The following is a 20264-nucleotide window of genomic DNA, read 5'->3' as shown; positions in this document are numbered from 1 at the left end:
CTTTAGTTCTGTCCTCGTTGTAGGCTCTGGTGCCTGCAAGATTGCATTTTTCTTTGTTTCGGTCGGGTAGATTCCTTCTGCATCAACCTTGTGACCCGAGCACGTCACGGAATCTTCAAAAAAAACGGCATTTGGCTTCATTCAAGTGATATTGTAATCACGGAACCGTGCCAAGACCTGCTCAAGAGCCTTTTGGCAATGAGCTGCTTCCGAGCCTGCCACAATGACGGCGTCGATATAACACCCGACGTTCGGTATGCCCCTAAATGCTGTATCCATTAGGGACTGAAAAATTGCGGGCGCACTGGCCACCCCGTATGGCAGTCGTTGAAACCAAAAAGACCCAAGCTCGTGTTAATGGTCAACAGTGGTCTGGATTCCGGACTGAGAGGCACTTGTTGATATGCCGATGATAAATCCAGAACGCAAAAAACTTTGCCGTTTGCAATGCTCGAGTACAAGTCTTCCGGCCTCGGCAAGGCATAATGATCGGTTTTTAAAGCCGGGTTGATAGTTATCTTGTAAGCTCCACAAATTCGGTACGTACTATCGCTTTTCTTAATAGTCACGATGGGAGTGGCCCACACACTTCGAGGGACTTGCTTTAATGTACCCTTCTGTACCATACTCCTTATCTGTCTTTCTAGGGGCTCTCGTACGGCGAAAGGGACCGGTCTAGCGCGGCAAAACACTGGCGTGCAGCCTTCCCAGAGAAGAACTTTCGCTTCGAAACCCAGTATTTCGCCCAGCTCACTACAGAACACGGAGTGAAATTTCTCTTTGAGTGCGTGCACCCTGTCCTCACAACGCACGTTTCCTATTCCGTGCCAGTCTAATTTGAGGCGTTCGAGCCAATCACGACCCACCAACACAGGAAGTCGCCTGCCTTCGTCTTTCACTACCACTACTGGCAAGGTCATTCGCTGGGTATTGTGGCTGACCACCACCTGGCACTGTCCCTTAAGCTGCAGCTGTTCTCCCGTGGTAACGATACTCGGTACAGGGTGCACCTTACGTGTGGGAAAGTCGCCTTGTACACGCTTTCTGGCACTATCGTTACGGCAGCGCCTGTGTCAATCTGCATCTGCAGTGGTCGGCCTTCTACCTATATGCTGACCTCGTAACAAGACCGCGCCATGTTTACGAAGTGCCACACTTCCTCCTCCGTTTCTTCCTCTAGTCCTACCACGTTAGTTCGGCTGTGTTGTCTGGGCTCATTCCGACACATTCTCTGCAAATGTCCTATCTGATCGCGTCTGCGGCACCTGAACTCATTGTACCAACACTTCTCTGAGCAGTGGTTCTTGCCACATCTCTCGCATTTACTGTTCGGCCGAGCCTCCCTTGAAGTCCCGTAGCCTTCCCAAAATCAGGTTTCATTAAGGAAAGTTTCGTGCGCGGTTGCCTTCTTAGAAACAACTGGGCCGGCGACTGCCCTGTCACACTGCTGGGAGTGTTTCGATACTAAGCTATCAACAATCGCGGAAATAACAAGGAATGCTAATTACTAACTAAAATCCACAGTCAAAATTCTTTCCAACAAATCCGGAGTCGATATTCCAGGAAAAGCTAACAGCTGTCCTAAACCACTTTTCAGGCGCACTCGCGGTGGTCGCGCCCAGAAGGCTTTTCTCGACAAGCGGGGTGTACGACACGCCTGAAAGTTAATCACCCCCTCGTCGATCCCCACTACGTTCCTTGAAGCGGACTTGCCTTTGTCGCCTCCTGCTACTTCGCGAAAATCACCGACCACGCGGTTTCGCACCTGAACGAACGTTCCGCGAAAAGAACAACGGGGAGTCCCTTTGCCCGCTGACCCTTCTCGCGGACCATGCGTTTCTCTCGGCGGTTCGGACGAATGCTGTAGAAACCTGTCAATAATGACAATCGCACCTCTCTCGCAATTTCGCGCCGACGTCCGAACTTCTTCCTCAAACGCGTCGCGATCTTTGCCGCATTTCTGTCTTGCAGGCGCTTTCTTCTTTTTGCACGTCTCTTGGTGTATACTTTTGAGCCTTTATCACGATTCCTGCCACCTCGCTGCTCTCGTGCCAGTGGAAAAGATGAGAGCAGGCGGAAACCTCGGCGTCTGAATCTCATTGACATTCGTTTCTTCGCGGTGCGCTTGCGCCCAATCTAGATCACCCGCTGGACTCTCAACTTGGGACTTGTCCTAGCACGCCTTTTTGGGATGTCAGGCCAAGCCTTCAACTTGGCGTCTCGAGAGATGCGGTCGTCGCGCTTAGCTAGCGCTTTAGCGCGCTTACCGCTACTCGTCTCTCTTTCGTTCTCCTTTTGTTTTCGCCGGCGCCTTTTCCTCACTGAACGACACGCAATGCTGGCAGCTTCGACGCACGCGCTCGCAGGTACGCTGCCTTCGATGTTAACCGCCAAAACCTCAGGCGGCTCAACTAGCCTATCCTCGGTGTCGTCGCTAGGTGTCTGCACTTCTGACACAGCGACAGTCCCGACGCTCTCTAGGTCAGATAGTTCGCCTCCAGATGTCTCTCTAGTTCTGGGTGATCTATCACTATCGTGGAGAGCCCCTTTTCTCAGGCCTTCGAAGGCGACCTCTGTGTCCTGCGCTTCGCGACGTATCTCGACCTCTTGGTCTCCGCGGCGCGCCTCGTCCTCTTGCGCTATGCGAAGTGCCTCTTCCTCTCGCTCTCTCTGACGCGCTTTCTCCTCTAGCGCCTTGCCACGCGCCTCGGCGTCCTCACGACGGGCTTCAGCCTCTAGCGCCTCGCGACGCTTCTCGACCTCTTGGTCTCTGCGGCGCGCCTCGTCTTGCGCTTTTCGACGCGCTTCGTCCTCACGCGCCTCAGCCTGTCGCTCTCTCTGATGCGCTTCCTCCTCTAGCTCCTTGTGACGCGTCTCGGCGTCCTCAAGCGCCTCATGACGGGCCTCCGCCTCTAGCGCCTCGTTCTTCGTACTCGCATGTACGGAACTCTGTGGAGTCAAAGCTCCAAACGGCTGAACTGAGCTACCCTCGCGGTCATCGTCAGTTATGGCCTGTGACTTAACGACAGCCGCGACGCTCTCTAAGCTAGTCAGCTTGCTCTGAAGAGTCTCTTCCATTACTGGGGCTTTATCACTACCCTGTAGAGACCCCTCTCTTTGGCCTTTGCATTCGGCCGAACCTACACACCACAGTAGCTGAACAACGTATCCTTAACCTCAGTTACTTCCTGCAGGCCGTCTGACACTAAGGCTAAAACTGAGCCTTTCACACGTCCGAGCCACTCTGCGTGCCGGTTAGCCATCTTTCCTCTTCCCCTATGCGTGCCCTCGTCCGCCTCCTTAGCTTTGCGCGTATGACTCAAACGGTGTCCGAATGCTTTTGCTGACAAGCGACATTTGCGCACCAGCGCCTCTTTGACCTTGTCATACGATACAGCGTCCTTCCTACTGAGTCTAGCTATTACATCGGCGGCCTCGCACGGAAGAGGAGTTAGCAACTCTTGCGGCCAACTTTTTAGGGAGAATCCTGCCTTCTCGCACGTTCGCTCAAAATTAACAAGAGTGCGATGTCCTCGCCAACTCTGAAGGGCTGCAAAAGGTCTTCCATCCTTACGGACTCCCTCACAATGGGAACCTGGCTTGCGGCGGATATCCGAAGTTCCAGCTCCTTTAGGTTCAACTCATGTTGCCTCTTGGCAGCTTTCTCTTCTCTTTCTTTTATCTCTTTCTTCTCTTTATCTATTTCCTCTTTTCTAGCTCGAATATCCTCATGAGCTTCCTGGGCCTCCTCGACGGTTACCTTCTCTGCCTCCATAATCGGGAGGATCTGCCGTTTCCGTTTGGCAGAGCCAACCGAAATGCCCAACTCCTTGCTAATTTCAAGGAGGTCCTGCACACTGAACTTGCCCATACTGACACTGCACTCCGCCTCGTTTACCCTCTACTGAAACTAAGCGGTCAGTCCATCCAATTCTTGGCTGACCAAACAAAGTTACAAGTCTACAACAAAACCTGCTAACAACGACGTGAGCTAGCTAGGTCTGGCAATAAGACAGGTGAACTTCAGGCACTCACCGCACCAAGGTAGCTGACGCTGGCCGATCCCACCGAGCTGCCATCCACTGTTAGGAATGAGGTAGGCCCCCTCTGGTGCGCAGCGTAGAATACGAGGTCGTTATATTCCACCTCTGGAACCGCTGTTGGAACTCGGGTTGCGTGTCCGGTGCGAACACGGGTGGGCATCGTGCTCGGAGTAGTCAGTAAGGGCAAGGTGAAGAAGGAAATACTTTATGTACAGACTATTTACATGTTTTCGCTCTCAGTCAACATGACTGCCAGCCCGACCACGTCGGCTGGTTCCACTCCCTAACCACAGACCGGCACGGCCTTAAGTAAGGTACCAGTCCATTGTGATGTGACCGTCTTTTAGGTCGCAGGTGTCGAGCCACTTTTAGGTCGCAGGTGTTGAGCCACTTTTAGGTCGCAGGTGTCGAGCCTCTTTTAGGTCGCAGGTGTTGAGCCACTTTTAGGTCGCAGGTGTTGAGCCACCTTTAGGTCGCAGGTGTGCAGCCTCTTTTTGGTCAATGGGCAGCGTAGAAGAACGACGACTGGCGTCAGTTGTCGGGGCCGGCTGGGCGAAGACGCCGTTTTCCAGGATCCCTCTTTGTTGGAAAATCGGCGACATTGTGGCCTTTGTGCTGAGGCACAACAGCGGAGCCTCGTTTCGTGCAATGCTCAAAACTGTGGTGTAACGGCAACATTGTAGCGGCTAACCGGTACATACTTATAAGGGGACGAAGGACCAAGTTGTTTGTGCCCCTAGTTTACTCTCCATCTCGCTTAGAAGCCCTCTGTTAGAGGGCATCTGTTGATAAAAGACGACGGCGCCGACCACAAGAGACAGCAACGATGTATCGATGTTTCGGCAAACGTAACGGTTCGCAATAAATGAGTCTTCTCGACCAGAGGGAGGTCGCTAGGAGGCCACGGAGTGCGGACGCGACTCGCATCGGCTCAGCAGATTTTCTATGGTTTTCGGCGATTTATTTCCAGCCATTCAGTTCACAGTATTCCCAAGTGACTGCGAAAGTCCTGCGGTCTCTCCCGATACCATAATGGCGCAGGTGAGCCCGTGTTTTGGCCACTTTTCCAAGACTTCCCGTACCGCCACGCAGGCACGACAGCCAAGCCAGTAAGTAGACAACGCACGGCATCCGCGGCGCCCGAAATGGAAGTCGAAGGGGAGGAGATATCGCCGACGCAAAAGAGCAGGGATGGTGCGAGATTAAACGAAACACCAAAAGAGGCTGGAGACGCGGGGAAGAACCGGCAAGCAACGCCAGCGTCTATCGAGCCTTTATACAGAAAGTGACGCAGTACGTGCGGGAGATCACCGCGACGAGCCGAATGTCCAACCTGCCGACGGATGACTACGAGATCATCGTGCAACTCCGGGATGGCTTTAACGTGGACTTCAAGAAGCTTCAAGGAGGACCACGTCCATCGCTGCATACGCAATGCTGCAGCGGTGGGACGCGAGGTAGTCGAGGAGGACAGCGTGTGTCTCAATGAGCGACAAAACCTTATTGTCGTTACGTGAACTACGGTGGGATGGTGATAAGGTGCACTCTTTACAGAAACATATCGACACGTAAGACGAGTGCGGTCGTCTGGACCGACCTGTGCCCCAACCCGAACGACAAGAAGTGCTGTGGGTGCTGAACCCGCCCGACGATCATCGGTGCGAGCCGGTGTGCCAACTGTGCGGAAAGGGTCACCTCACCAGAGACCGCTAGTGCAAAGCCAAGTACAATACACCCTACCTAGTCAAGCGAGGACACACAGGATGCGCGAGGAGGCCGCCTACAGCAACGACGGAGAGGAGGGCTACCGACGACGCAGCGGCCACAGTCGCTCGGCCTCGAGGGAGAGCCGCACTCGCTCCCGTCCTCGTTCTCGAGCCCGCTCTCGCAGCGTCTCCTGCCCCCGTTCAGCGAAGCCTCGCAGCACGTCGACGGCACGAGCCAACCACACAGCTGCAGCCAAAGGCACTTCTGTTTACAATAGCAACAGCGAACCAGAAAGTCTAATGCAGAAAGGATTGAATCAATTCGAATCAATGATCTAAAAGCTACACCAGGAAAATGCAAGGTCAAGAAACGAAATTGCCACGTTGAAGGGGGAGGCCCCTAACGTTCCCTTTCTTCCTGCTCCAAATAAACCCGTCGCAGCCGACGCGGCTGCTAGTACAGTCTACAGTGTGGAGGAAATCAGGGAGGCTCAAGACGCGCACCCCGCAACCAACGAAAAGTAAGGCGCTTGACCCGGAACAGGCTGACGTCAAATCGCTAAAACGCGTTGAGAAACTCCGCAAGCGAGTCGACGACAAGGTAGACGCGATGACGGCCCAACACGCGCAGCGAACCGCGCAACTCACCAGCGCAATAGCTCAGCAACCCGCGGAACCCGAACAGTTGAGCATTGCAATATCTCAGCTTACAAAAAATGGTCGCGACGCTGCGCATAGACAATATCGAAATGCGACTTCCAGGCGCAGTGAGTCGCCCAGTACGGACGAACGGGAAGCCGTGCTTTAGGCTGTCACCCGAAAAAGAGGCGCAGGATCAGCCGAACGGCAAATTATAACACGTACAGTTACCATGGCTCGACAGGAAACCACACAAACAAAACGCCCACGACAGCATAACACACGTTCACTATGTGGCAGTGGAACTGTAGGGGATACAGGAGGAAACGGGCGCATCTCCAACAATTCTTACGTAGCCGGAACGACTGGACGCAGTACTATTGCAGGAAACCAATCACCGGGTCAAGCTGGTGGGGTACAGAGCTATAGACGACGCTCTGAACGCGGGTGCACCGCCGGCCGCTGCAACGCTAGTGCGACACAACCTCACCGTGGCGCAACGTGAACTTAAAAAACATCACAGCATATCCACGGGGTGAATGATGATGAGTGGGGCGAAGCTACGGAGGGAATCATCTGTAAACCGTGAAACTCTTCCGTGAAATGCGCCCAGTACATAATATAAAGAGTGTGTAACATCGTGTATATATTAAACATCAAACTTTTTGTGTACTGTTGGTTTACGTGGTCCCTTCATTGTCACTTGTGATCGGTGAAATGCAAGGAAGAAGTCCGCTCCCGAGCGAAAGAGCGCCAAGAGCGACCGCATTCCCCGCTCGCCCTGTGCGAATTAAAGGCAAGGCTAGAGGGAAGACAGGACGCGCGTTCCACGACGCGAGGTCGGTAGCATGCCCAACGAAAGCCAACGGAACGCGATCGTGCAAGTGCTCCGGCTTCGCATCGCCTCATGGTTCCATTTAGCGTCCCAAAACCAAACATATTGCTCAAGGTGTGCCTTGCGTTTTTCGTAGAAATAATTTCTTTATCATGTACATTAAGACGAAAAGTTGAAAGCTCACTAGAGTGTATCGCCCGCAAAGTATGTCTTTTAGTGTGATTTAACTCTCGTACGGCAGGGTCCTCGCGCCGTTGCCGGTCCACCTCGCCCGTTGACGATCGGGCGAGGTGGCTACATATAACTACTACACTTTAAGAAAAACATCTGGCGTTCTTTCGTTCTGCTTTTACAAAACATCTGGCGTCTTTCGTTGGTTTATTTCATCAATCAACGGCGTTTTGAACAAAATTTTTACTGTTTAATCACGCACAGGAGAAATCTCACCAGGCACTACCTTGGAGGTAAACAATGGCTGCTAATGGCAATGAGAGACAGAAGAAGTCGGCTTTTAGCTAACACTTACACTTCTACTTCTACTAACGTTTCCTACTGGAACATGCCAATGGCTGCTAATGGGGAATGAGAGACAGAAGAATTCGGCTTTTAGTTAACGCGCACGCTGTGAATTTTTTATTGTTCAACAACGCACAGGAGAAATCTCCCACCGGCACCACCTTGGAGGTCAAAGCGTAAGACTTGTTACTCACTACTACGACCACGACGAGGGACGAACGGGTGCCGCCTTAAGGAGCTTCGCCCCTAAAAGGTTAGCATGCCGCACGTACTCATAGAGCTCATAATGACGAAGGGGCGCGGCCCCGGCCTGCTTGTGCTGAACGTGTATGGCAGACCCAAAGCTAGACGCCACTTTAGCACGTTACTGCGAGAGGCAGTTGGCGACAGGCCCTTGCTCATCTAGGGCGACTTCAACGCGGCGTGGGGGTATGGCTACGAAACGGTAAGCGCCTTTGGGACGACGCGCTCATTACAGACCCTTCCGCGCCAACGCGCAGGGGCGTATGTGCCGTTTACCAAGAACGTTTGCCGTCACGTTTACCAAGAACGTTGTTAGCGCGCGATCTCACAATACACAGGAGGACCTGGGTAGCGATCACTCAGTGATCGAGATCCAGGTCGACGCTGGACCTCGTCACCGCTTTCATCGGGAAGGCACCACCGGCTGATGGAATGGAATGCGTTTCGCAAAGTCCGGAAAGAGCAGAATAGTGCCAGTGCGGCTATCGAGGATATAGATAGCTGGGCGCTCAAGGGGGCTATAGAAGCGGCGACGCGGGAGGTTCCCCCAGAAGCAGAGCTCGAAGCGATAGACAGCAAACTCCTACACATGTGGGAAGCCAAGCGCAGCCTGCTAGATAGGTGGAAGCGTCAATGCCACAATCGAACGCTGCGCAGACGCATAGTACGGCTAAGCAGGGACATGGAAGAGCACGCGTTACGCAATGGGAGAAGATCTGAAACGGGATGGAGAACCAGCTGGGACTGGCCAACACGTGACATCTAATGGTGTCGGTAAAAACGTGTTTCCCACGAGTGGCAGAGGCGGCGGCAATAGCCATAGCCATATCAAACGCAGAAATCAGGGTAGAGTCATTGGTTGTGCTCTCCGATTCACAGGTGGCCTGCCGAATGCTTCTCCGTGGAACGCTACCTAAAATAGCGTATAAATCTTAAAATAAACCCATAACAGGAGATCATCACGTTATATGGTGTCCTGCTCACGAAGGTTTGGGGCGGAACGTCATGGCAGTGTTGATGCAGAACTATCGGTAAAATTGAAAATCAGTTCTTCGGACTCCGAAAGGTGGCGGAAGGGTTAAGAAAGGGAAAATAGACAACCACCCGTTTGTAGCGCGAAGCCACGAATAAAGCCTCTTAGTCGCCGAAAAACTTGTCCTGGTCCGGGGGTCGAACCCGGGACCAACGCCTATGCGGGGAGGTCGCTCTACCAAAATAGAGCGACCGCCCCGGATAGGTGTTGGTCCCGGGTTCGATCCCCGGAACAGGACGAATTTTTCGGCGACTAAGAGGCTTTATTTCTGAGAAATCCGTATGGATTTCCTCGTGGCTTCGCGCTACAAACGGGTGGTTGTCTATTTTCCCTTTCTTATCGGTAAATTGACTATCGATAGCATCAATAGTTTTTTTGAAATTATTGATAGTGTAGACAAACTATCGATAGTGCAATAGGTAATACCATGGTTAATATTACTAGCAATATTACTGCCACGCGTGTTTATTACATTGTTTTGATGTATTCGTATTTCACCCACAAAGACTGCTAGCAATGTTTGACGCAGACCGTGACGCGGAATGTTTGAAAAGCTTCACGATCGTTTGAGATCATTCTGTTAAGATTGCGTGCACGACGCAAATAGTCAAGTTTATTAGAGAGCTTACGCGAGCACCAGCAATAACGCTGGAAGTTTCGATGAGTGATGTATTAAAGATGACGTGTTCCACCGACGGTCAGATTATTCGACGGCCGACGGCTGTTCTCGCCGCTATCAGTGCGCAGCGTGTATCGTTTGTATTCTGATTTTCTAGGCACAGGTTCCCCAAATAAAGAGCTCCGTATTTCCCAGTCTTGCTGCAGCATTCTTCCCCGTCACAACCACGTGACAATACTATCGAGAGTGGTGTCAAATAATAATAATATCTGGGGTTTAACGTCCCAAAAGCACGATTTGATTATGAGAGACGCCGTAGTGGAGGGCTCCGGAAATTTCGACCACCTGGGGTTCTTTAACGTGCACCTAAATCTAAGTAGACGGGCCTCAAACCTTTTTGGCCTCCATCGAAAATGCAGCCGCCGCGGCCGGGATTCGATCCCGCGACCTTCGGGTCAGCAGTCGATCGCCATAACCACTAGACCACCGTGGCGGGGCGTGAGTGGTGTCAATAATGATGCTGTTGCTGGCCAGCTATACTGCCAAAATATTTGCAATAGCCAACTACCAGCTTCGCTTAATTTATCAGCAATTTCTGTCGAGATAAATAAATTATTTCCGCCGTGAAAATGGCAGAAATGTTCATCAATAAATTCATATCCAGGAGCAACCAGTTGCACCTTAGAATTAAGAAACTCAGTTCATGATATTTTTTTATTTCTGAATCATAAAATGCAATTAAATTTGAAGCCGCGCAGTTCGATGACATGCAACGCCTTCCTTTCCGCTACAACCGAGCAGTTTGACTTTACGATCATGTGTCAGCATAGCACTCTGGTGAAGAACACAAGCACGGTAACTTTCTTCCTTTTCAGCCTGCTTCTCCGGCTCCACTATGTACCACGCGCGTGGGGAACCGAGTTTATTCTCCAATGAGTTCGTGCTGTTGATTTTATACTATCGATAGTACCATCGAATTTTTTACTATCGATAGCGCTATCGATAGTATTTTTCACCATCGATAGTTCGATAGTGACTCAGCTATCGATAGTATCGATGGTACTCTCGATAGTTCTGCATCACTACATGGCATACCGTATAGCTCGAGGCATCACCAACCGAGCGACAGCAGGCCATGACGTTGAACTTCCTTCCAATTCGCGTGATATCCTTCTCCAGCAGAGGAAGCAACAAAGGGAACATGGGCTTGCACATGAAGACTTGGATAGCGAACAAAGCAGGGATTGGAGACGCATACAAACCAATAGCTTTTCCAATTTGTACCATCTAAGTATAATATATCCCGCAAGATTTAAAGAAACCTGTCCGTGGTGTTCACAAGCACCAACACTCAGCCACATAACATGGTAGTGCACCCAGAGGCCCACACACATCGACAGCCCACACATCACTAAGCAACCACACATGTATCACAGGCAGTGGGAGGCATGGCTTGCGGACGAGGACAAGCAGAGCCAAATAGCTTTGCTTGACCAGGCCCAACGAGCCGCTCGTGCCAGCGGAGCCCTGGACTGAGGACCCGACCCTGCATTTAAGTTTTTTTTCTGAATAAAGCTTCTTCCTCCTCCTCCTCCGGCACCTCTTGGATCCGGAGGAGGCGAAAACTGCGCAAGCGCATAAGATTAACAAGTTGCTGCGCGACTACAAAGGCACGTCCGCGGACTTTCTAGATGACGTGGGAAGCCGTTACTTCCGTCACGTAGCCCCATCGCGCACTCAGCATACGCCTCGAAGGGGGAGGGTAACGCGGAGCTAGACGAGGACTTGGGTGTTGCAGAGCTGAGGGTGGTACTGCACAAGCTCAACACAAAATGGGCGCCATGCCCGTACGGGATAACCAACCAAACGCTACGCAACTTGGACCATGAGTCGACAGAACAACTGACGGCTTACATGAACGAGTGCTGGAATGTGGGCGCTATACCGAGCTCGTGGAAAACGGCGCGCATAATTATGGTCCCCAAACCGGGCAAACGGGTGCAGATTGACAACCTTCGACCAATATCCCTGACGTCCTGCGTTGGTAAGGTCACGGAACATGTGCTTCTCGCTCCTCTTAGCAACTACCACGAGGACCAAAACAATCTCCCGCACACGATGCTGGTGATCCGTCGTAACCTTTCCACGCAGGACGTTATGCTTCAGCTCAAGCATGATATCGTAGACAATCCCACACGATCCACCAAAGCGATACTCGGGCTCGACCCCAAAAAGGCGTTCGAGAACATTAACTACGCCGCGATACTTGAAAGTACACCAGCGTTGGGACTGGGTGTACGGGACTGGGCTACCACTACGTACGCGATTTCCTTACGGGCCGCCGAGCCCGCTTAGCGATCGGCGGACTAGAATCGCAAAACATATACATGGGTTGTACGGGCACGCCGCCGGGCTCCGTAATCTCGCCCATGCTCCTTAACCTCGTGCTTATCGGATTACCACTAAAACTAGTTGAGATAGAAGGCCTCCACCATAGCTTCCTCCGCGATCCCTGATCGCGACCGCGAAGCCGCGTTGGCACTCGTAACGAGCCGCGTGTCGGCTCGTTACGAGGGGAATGACGGCCACGTAGAGCAAACGCTGCAGGAGGTCGTCGACGTGGTGCACGACTACCTTCGCGACGCAGGTCTCGGATGTTCTGCTGCTAAATCGGAGCTCCTGCTCTACAGACCGTCGCGCAGGGGCCGTATACCTAAGAACGCCGATTCCGTAACCGAGTGCGCATATGGAGAAGTTAATGTAGTCACATCAGATGGCGTTGTCATCTCACAAGTTAACACCATTAGGGTACAGGGCTTGCGCCTGTCCGCCAACGGCCACAACGGCGAAACCATTGCAGACTAGTGGGCGCAGTCAATGAAACGACACGGTTGCTGAAACGCATAACAAATCGACATAGCGAAATAAAGGAAAGCAAGACCATTCACCTGGTACATGCTTTCGTTATAAACCACATAACGTACATCGCCTCCTACCTCTAATGACAGGCGACTGAACGAACCAAACTAAATCGTCTCATCCGCAAGGCGTACAAACGCGCAATCAAATTACCGGTCAATACTAGCACAGAAAAATTTCTCGAGCTGTGGTTACACAATACTCGAGATTAGATAATCGAAGCACACAACATCGCCCAGTACGAACGTCTGACTAAGACCAGAACCGGTCGACACATCCTCGAGACAGTGGGCATCAACTACCATACGCAGCGTGGCGAAAAGGTCGGGATACCCAGATGTATTTACGAGCGCATCGTCGTTCTGCCGTTGCCTAAGAACATGCACTCGACACATCACATCGGTCGGCGCAACAGGCGCGCCCAAGACCTGGAAAATAAATTCGGCAATAGCAAAGAAGCGGTTTTAGTGGACGTGGCCCGTTACGAGTGCCAACGTGGCTTCGCGGTCGCGATCACGGATCACGGACGAACTTGAGTCACGAGCGCGATGATACACATGGATTGAAGAGACGGAGGCGGCCCAAGAAGCTGCCATAGCCCTCGCAGTAGCAACCACGGACGCCGAGGTGATAACAGGCGACTCGCAGGCGGCGATACGCAACTACGCCAGCGGCCGGATCTCCGGCGAAGCGGCTCGCATTCTACAAATTCACAAAGGCAACATTTGCCGCGAGCACGACAGTTTCCTCATGTGGACCCCGGCCCACACGGGCCTTCCGCTTGCGGGCAACGTGACTGCCCACGCCGCGGCTCGAGGACTTACACGCCGAGCTACGACGCCTGCCGACATTCATGATGTCTCGCACACTTCGACAGCGATGCGGGAATAGACGTGGGGGGGGGGGGGGGGGGGGGGGGGGGATCGCATGACCACTTTCAGAGACATCACGCCGCAACACTACAGATTGAACAGATGGAAATATCCACCACCCCACTCCAAACTAAACAAGAAATGTTTAGCAGGTTGTCTGGAGACAACTACAGACACACACGTACCCGAATCCGGTGATCCTTCGCCTCTGCTGCCCAGACATTTATACGTCCGACGCGTGTAAAGCGTGCGGAGCCAGATCGACGCTGCATCACATGCTGTGGAAGTGTACCAGTAGCGAGCAGCAGGTCCCTACGAACCGGCTAGGCATGGCAGTCTCGAACCGCGATGGGAGGCGGCTCTGCTCAGCCACGACCTTGCCGATAAACTGCGGGCCGTCCGGCACGCCCAGGGTGCCGCCCGACTCCAAAGACTCGAGGCGGAGGCCGGGGTGCTTCTAGCCCCATCCCGCTCAATGACGCCGGGCATGTTTAAAGGGGTCATATCAGCACCCTTTGGGCTTGTTGAAAAAACACATTCTGCGGAAAGCTGACACGGCTATGAACTCCTCCGCAAAATATTGCAGTCGTGCGAGCCGCGTAAAGGCTGCAAGCGGAGTGCGAAGTTGCTGTTTCCTCAGGCACCCTCTTTTCGAACAGAGGCCGGTTCTCAATCTTGTCGGTGGGCGAAGCGCCTGCCGGTTGACGTCGCGTATCTGCTTATCCGCGTCACAAAAGACATAGCATCATCATTGGCTGATAGCCGACATAAATCGAGAGCGGCGTTCAGATCAGATGCGCTTCTTGCCACGGGGTGCCGCCACTTGTCAGCGCCGCACTCCTCAGTCTGCTAACTTTACACGGTGGCCACACTCGCGCACGCAAATCAGCGGGAGAGTGATCGCGTTTCACGACGCGCGCTGACGTACCTTCTTTTCCCCGTGCCATCCCTCCCTGGATGGATGGATGGATGCTATGAGCGTCCCCTTTATAACGGGGCGGTGACGTGTCTGCCACCAGGCTCGAAGAAAAAAAAAAGCTTCCTTGTTTCACGTTGGCCTAACACCTTATCTACATTGATTAAATCTATGTTATTATACCAAAAAATATAAATTCACGCTCCATCTCTCTGCCTCTTAAGGCAGAATGACCTTATTTTTCCCCATTATTTATTTTTGTACTTTATCTCTACTTTTCTGCCACCAATACTCTAACCGTCTCTTACTTATTTCTATCGCGGACGTGTTCAGCTTTCCATTGTTGTCCCTAAAACCCAAGACTTCATGTAGACTCGTGCCCACACGTATACCTGGGTGAATATCGCCACATTCAATCAGAACATGTTCCATCGTTTCCTTAGTTCCCCCGCAGCATGTACATTGTTCTTCTTCGTTACTGAATCTCGCTTTATAACTACGCGTTATAAGGCAGCCCGACCTTGCTTCAAACAGTAAAGCGCTTCCCCTTGAATTATCATAAAACCTTTCCCTCCTTATTTCGTTTTTTCCCTTTCGGTAGTTACTCACAGCCGGCTTCTTTTCCATCGCTGTCATCCAATAAGTCCTCTCCGCCTCTCTGACGTTCCGCTTAATGCTCCTCGTTGCCATATCGCCCGCACTGCTAGCCGTATATTTACTGGTGAGCCTCCTAGTTCTTTTTCTCCACTGCGTGTCAACGCTTTTTCTATACAAATACCTGAACACCTTCTCTGCCCATCTACTCTTCTTCATTTTCCTCAGCCTCTCTTCGAATCTCATTTTGTTCTGGGCTTCCCTCACTTCAAAGCCTGTCCATCCCGTATCGCCCTTTACAGCCTCATTTGTCGTCTTCCCGTGAGCGCCCAACGCGAGGCGGCCCACCGTCCTTTGATTTACATCCATTCCTGATTGTACCTCTGACTTCATGCACACCACTGAGTCCCCAAATGTAAGCCCCGGGACCATCACACCCTTCCACAGCCCTCGAAGCACCTCGTACCTATTGTATCCCCATAAAGCTCTGTGCTTCATAATTGCAGCATTCCTCTTTCCCTTTGCTACCGATGCTATCTCTTGTACCTCCATATATCTATCCCCCTCATTTACCCATACTCCAGGGTACTTGTACTCGCTTACCATCGGTATATTTTGGCCCTGTATAAGACCGCATGGTCTTCGTGATCATTGAATACCATCAATCCACATTTTGTTGCACTAAATCCTAGTCCTAGAGCCTCACATTCCCTTCCGCATATATCTGCCAGTCGCTGTATATCATATTGACTGTCCCTGTGTAGGTTCCAGTGCGCTCGTTGGGACGAGAAAAGAGAAAGTGCTGAGAGCGTGCGCCAAACCCCCGTAACTCCGCTCGTTGTTGACGGATTCGAGCAATTTTCACGGCTATCGATTCGGGAGGCAGTCAACTCCGATACCGAGGTCATTAGATCATTACTTGAAAAAGTGGTTCATGACCCCTTTAATAAAGTTTCTACTCACTCACTCTCGACCAGTCATCACAGGCGACACTGCTTTAGTCTACGTGCAAGATGCCAGTCTGCATATACCACATTCCCTGCCGCATTCTAACCCGCTCCTGGCAATAGTGTGCTGCGCTTGTCGTCTGGGCACAACATACGCTGAAAGGCGCAGTTTCGGCGCAACAGGACAAAAATCAAATTAGAACTTGGCACTAGTGGTGCCAAGCCTGAAGGCAGTACGGAGCTGGGTGGCCTTTGCTTCTCTTTTTTTCTTCAGATCTTTTTTCTTTCTCATATTTCTTTCTGTTTCTCGCTTCCTCCTTCTTTCTATCTCTGTTTACATATTTCTCTGTCTTGGTTTGATTTTCGTTGTCTCTGTCTTTTTCTCCCCTTTCTTTACTCTTTCTCTTGGCCCTCCCCTCACATCTCTCTTCCTCACGCTGACTTCCCTGTCCCACCGGCTTGGTCTGCTGTACTATGTAAGGCTACGTTATGCTCTGTTAGCGTGCCTGTAGAGGTTACGATGATCGCGTTTGGAAGGTGGGTACGCGGGCTGGAATCCCGCCTTGTGAAAAAGTTTTTTTCGCGAAGAATTGCTCCCTTGCTTTTTATCTCTTTCTCTCCCTTTGTACACGTGCGCTGGACAAATGGGCACACGTGTTCTGGGAGCGAAGCAGAAGAGCATAGCGCGTTCGTCATGGTTTTCTCTTCGTCGATTACAGGGCATAAAGAGCTCCGCTGTTAAAATCCGAAAAACGTGATACAAGTAAAACTCATGCAGGTTTTTGCTGTTTTTCCTCCACAGGTTATTACCGGGACTCGCACGGGAAATACGATGGCTTGTTCCAGCTGCTGGGAAGCTTTCAACTGTTCGTCTCTTTCCTTTGGCTGCTATCGTGTGTCTGCGAGAAGATCAAGCGGTCGAGAGACGCTTCGAAGCACCAGCAGGACGTGTGAATAGTACCTGCAATCCGGCCAACCAAATAAAGTCCAGTCGGACATTTTGGTAACATCCGATGTCGGGCTGGTCAGTGCATAGCTCGCAGCAGTTTGTGCGCCTTTTCTATTCCATTGAGCAATCCAGGAAATGCTTCGTCCATTGAAACGACTAAGCAGGATGTCTTGTCTCGTGCACGATACCACCTGGTTGCATGTTTTGTTTAACATAAGCACTGCAAAATCTTGGCTGTATGAACTGGTACCGCCCACTATTCCCGCTACACAATGCTCCGCCGCGGCAGCGAAACAGCGCAGCGCCCATAGCTGAAATAAGACCTCTTTTGCAGGCTATTTGGTTGAACGTGTAGCGTGCTGCGCAAGCACGAAGAAAGGAAAGACTGGAAAGAGCACAGACTGTTTATTTCCTCCGATCAACAAGCCATACCCCCGAGCCTCTGTGAACGGCGTTAAAACGAGCACACGTATGCAGAAAAGTGCAGGCACGAAGCATGCGCAGAGACCACTCGTATGCATAAATCAGAACATAATCTTCTTTGCACCACCACAAGACAAAAACGAAAGAGCAGATCTGGGTTCATTAAGCAAGGCAAAGTGCCTCAGCCTTTCTGAGATACTTCCTCATTCAACCTAGCTTTGCGTTTCTATTCGTTGGCTCCCACCTGCACTTTGGATGTTTTGAAACGATTTACTTTTCGTTCATCGCGCAATGGTTAGAGGCGGTATTCCTGCCCAATGTGTTAAAGAAGCAGCTTCTTGTGGGCATGCCTATCGAAATCATCACTTTTGGGGGATTACATAACAGGGGGCAACAAGCACTAAAAGCACGAACAAATACACAGTAGTACAGATTATAATAACGCGGCATCCGAAAACATACTCGTACAAAGGATAAAATGCAACAACGTAGGTGCAGTGTTTCAGATTGTAAGTGAGCTGTTTGAACTTACACGTGTCACGCCCTGAGAGTTATTTCATTCCTCGATGACGATAGGAAGAAATTATTTGTCAAATGCGTGGTGGTCCTGCTAAAAAGTCCTGTGATGCTTCTGGAGTACAATAGGCGACGAAAGCCTTGTAAGCGAGGAGAACATTCATAAAGCTTATGGAACAAGTACAGACGAGCATAGGTCGGCAGACCCACTCATGAGTCGACTCCCTCATTAATACTTCTTCTTGGGCGAGTTGGTTCATATTGTAGATTAAGGGGGTAACAGCGCGAACACACACCCACAAGAGAGACGACACGGACACAAAAGCGCTGACTGCCAACTGGTTTTAATGGCAGAATGATACACCTTATATATGACAAAGTGAAGCATGAAAAAGAAAAAGAAATAGAGGGATGGATAACAAAGATTAACAACCCGCAGCACCAACAACGCAAAACAGCCAACCAAAGAAAACCGCAGGAAAACGTGACCTAAGACCCGACAGCCGCATCTAGAAGATAAAACTCACAGTCAAGGAGGGCAAGAGATGGGGCGCTAACACACTTGTTATCAAGTTTCTTAATATGATAGGCTTCTAAACTGACACGTGCAGTCTTGTCTTCGCTTCTACCGAGAATCATGGTCCCTTCAAACCGGGCCACACATCCTGTGCATTTAATGACATGCGCAACTAAATGTGCGTACTTATCGTCTAGCTTTTTTAATTTTTGTGCGTGTTCCCCCAAACGGTCGTTGACAGAGCGCCCAGTTTCGCCAACGTAGAGCATCCCACATGACATGGGAATGCAATAGACCACTCCAGTGGAACACTTGACGAACGGCGTTTGGTGGTTCTTCTGGCAACCGCGTTTGCTGGCGTTGCAAATACGTGGGCACAGCTTTCCCAGCTTATTGGGGGCAGAGAAACAAATTGGGACCCCGTGCCTACTTGCCACCTTCTTTAGATTGTGGGAAAGCTTGTGAACATACGGTACAACCTCAGGCCTAAGGGCCTTCCGGTGGTCCTCAGCCGTTGTACGTCCCGTTCCACGTTTCAACTTTTGAAGGAGGGTCTCAGAAACAGCAGTCAAGACCGAGTTGAGGAACCCTGCAGCCGAAAGACGGCGTACCTGATTGTCGAAACTAGGCATCATTTGATGCGGGCACGATTTTTTGAGAGCCGATTCCAGACACATCAACGCTGTAGCTCTCTTAATCGTCTTAGAATGTGCCGAATCAAAGGGCAGCAATCCCTTCTTAGCCCTCGGGTAGTAGCCCCAGCAAGCGTGTCCATCGCAGACTCCCTCAGACTCACTCAGACTAAGATCGGGCCGTGAGTCTGAGTGAGTCCGGGTCAGTAATATTTTGGTGAGTTTGAATCCGAGTGAGTACGGATGAGGAAAATTTTAGTGAGTCTGAGTCCGAGCAAGTACGGTTAAGGAAAGTATTGGTGAGTCTGAGTCCGAGTGAGCCCTAAGCGCAAAGTATATTTCTTGGGTGAGTCTGAGTGAGCTTCCCCTGTTATTGCCGACCTATTGTCCTATCTACCCATGTTCAGCATTACTATCTGCCTTATAAAGGCTTAAATTTACTCCCAAGTCTATTCACATATATCTCAACGCACTAGCGTTCATGCGCCATCTCAATATTTATTGATCAGGGGCGTGAGTTGGGGAGGGGGAGGTTGTCATGATTCCTCCCCGCAAACTCTTCTACGGAAAGTTCATGATATAATTGCCTCGTGTGAGTCGCGTATTTCATAAAAATGTCCTTCCGGGAATAGAAGCAATGCTAACTCGCATAAGATGGTACAAGATCAAATGGCGTATCATAGAGCATCGATTATGTGAGATATTGGCGTTAACGAGCACTGACACCATGATCGAAAAAGCATATTTTACGTTAACAGACTCATCAGTCGACTCGCTCAGGCTCGCTCAGGCTCAGGTCACGTCGTGAGTCTGAGTCTGGGAGAGTCCGGCTGAGTAATGTGCTGGTGAGTTTGAATCGGAGTGAGTCCGGTTGAGAAAACGTTTAGCGAGCCCCAGTGAGTCCGACTGAGGAAACATTTAGTGAGTCCGAGTGAGCCCTCAGAGCAAAATATATTTCTTGAGTTAGCCTGGGTGAGCTCCAATTTATTTGCCGGCCTATGGAGACGAGAAAGCTTGCGTCTAACTAGAATATGCAAGTCTTGGGGCTCCCTGATACAAGTGTTGCTTGATGAGAGATTGAACGCAGTGGATATGGAAAAGTAATTCATACCTTAACTCAGGCCCATAATAAAGCGAAGATTACAGTAGCCCCCTCCCCTTAAGTTATCCATCGACGAAGCCACACAGAACAAGGCCGTCCATTGGCTTTTACGACACGCACACCCGACGAGCAACATTACATGTAGTTGAATCGTAAAACGCAACAGCGATGTAATTAATCCGCGATATGAGTGCTTCAACTTGTGCCATGCTGCTGAATTGATCCCGATCTCATCGATCATTG

General features: G+C 51.0%; 1 protein-coding gene across 2 annotated transcripts in view; it reads left to right on the top strand.

The window, feature by feature from the left end:
- LOC119389302 (monocarboxylate transporter 12) overlaps positions 1–17099 on the top strand; it is a 372577-nt gene extending 355478 nt beyond the window's left edge. The window contains exon 5 of one of the 2 annotated variants that reach the window (XM_037656512.2): positions 16685–17099. In XM_037656512.2, coding sequence (XP_037512440.1) covers positions 16685–16836 — 152 coding nt within the window. In that variant the 3' untranslated portion in view covers positions 16837–17099. The remainder of the gene's footprint in view (positions 1–16684) is intronic. The other variant, XM_037656510.2, reaches the window with a different exon arrangement.
- Positions 17100–20264: the final 3165 nt, after the last annotated feature.

This window comes from Rhipicephalus sanguineus, chromosome 4 (genome assembly GCF_013339695.2).
Source record: "Rhipicephalus sanguineus isolate Rsan-2018 chromosome 4, BIME_Rsan_1.4, whole genome shotgun sequence".
Lineage (NCBI taxonomy): Eukaryota > Metazoa > Arthropoda > Arachnida > Ixodida > Ixodidae > Rhipicephalus > Rhipicephalus sanguineus.
Note: the sequence above shows the minus strand (reverse complement) of the source record. Positions and strands in the feature narration are given on the sequence as shown.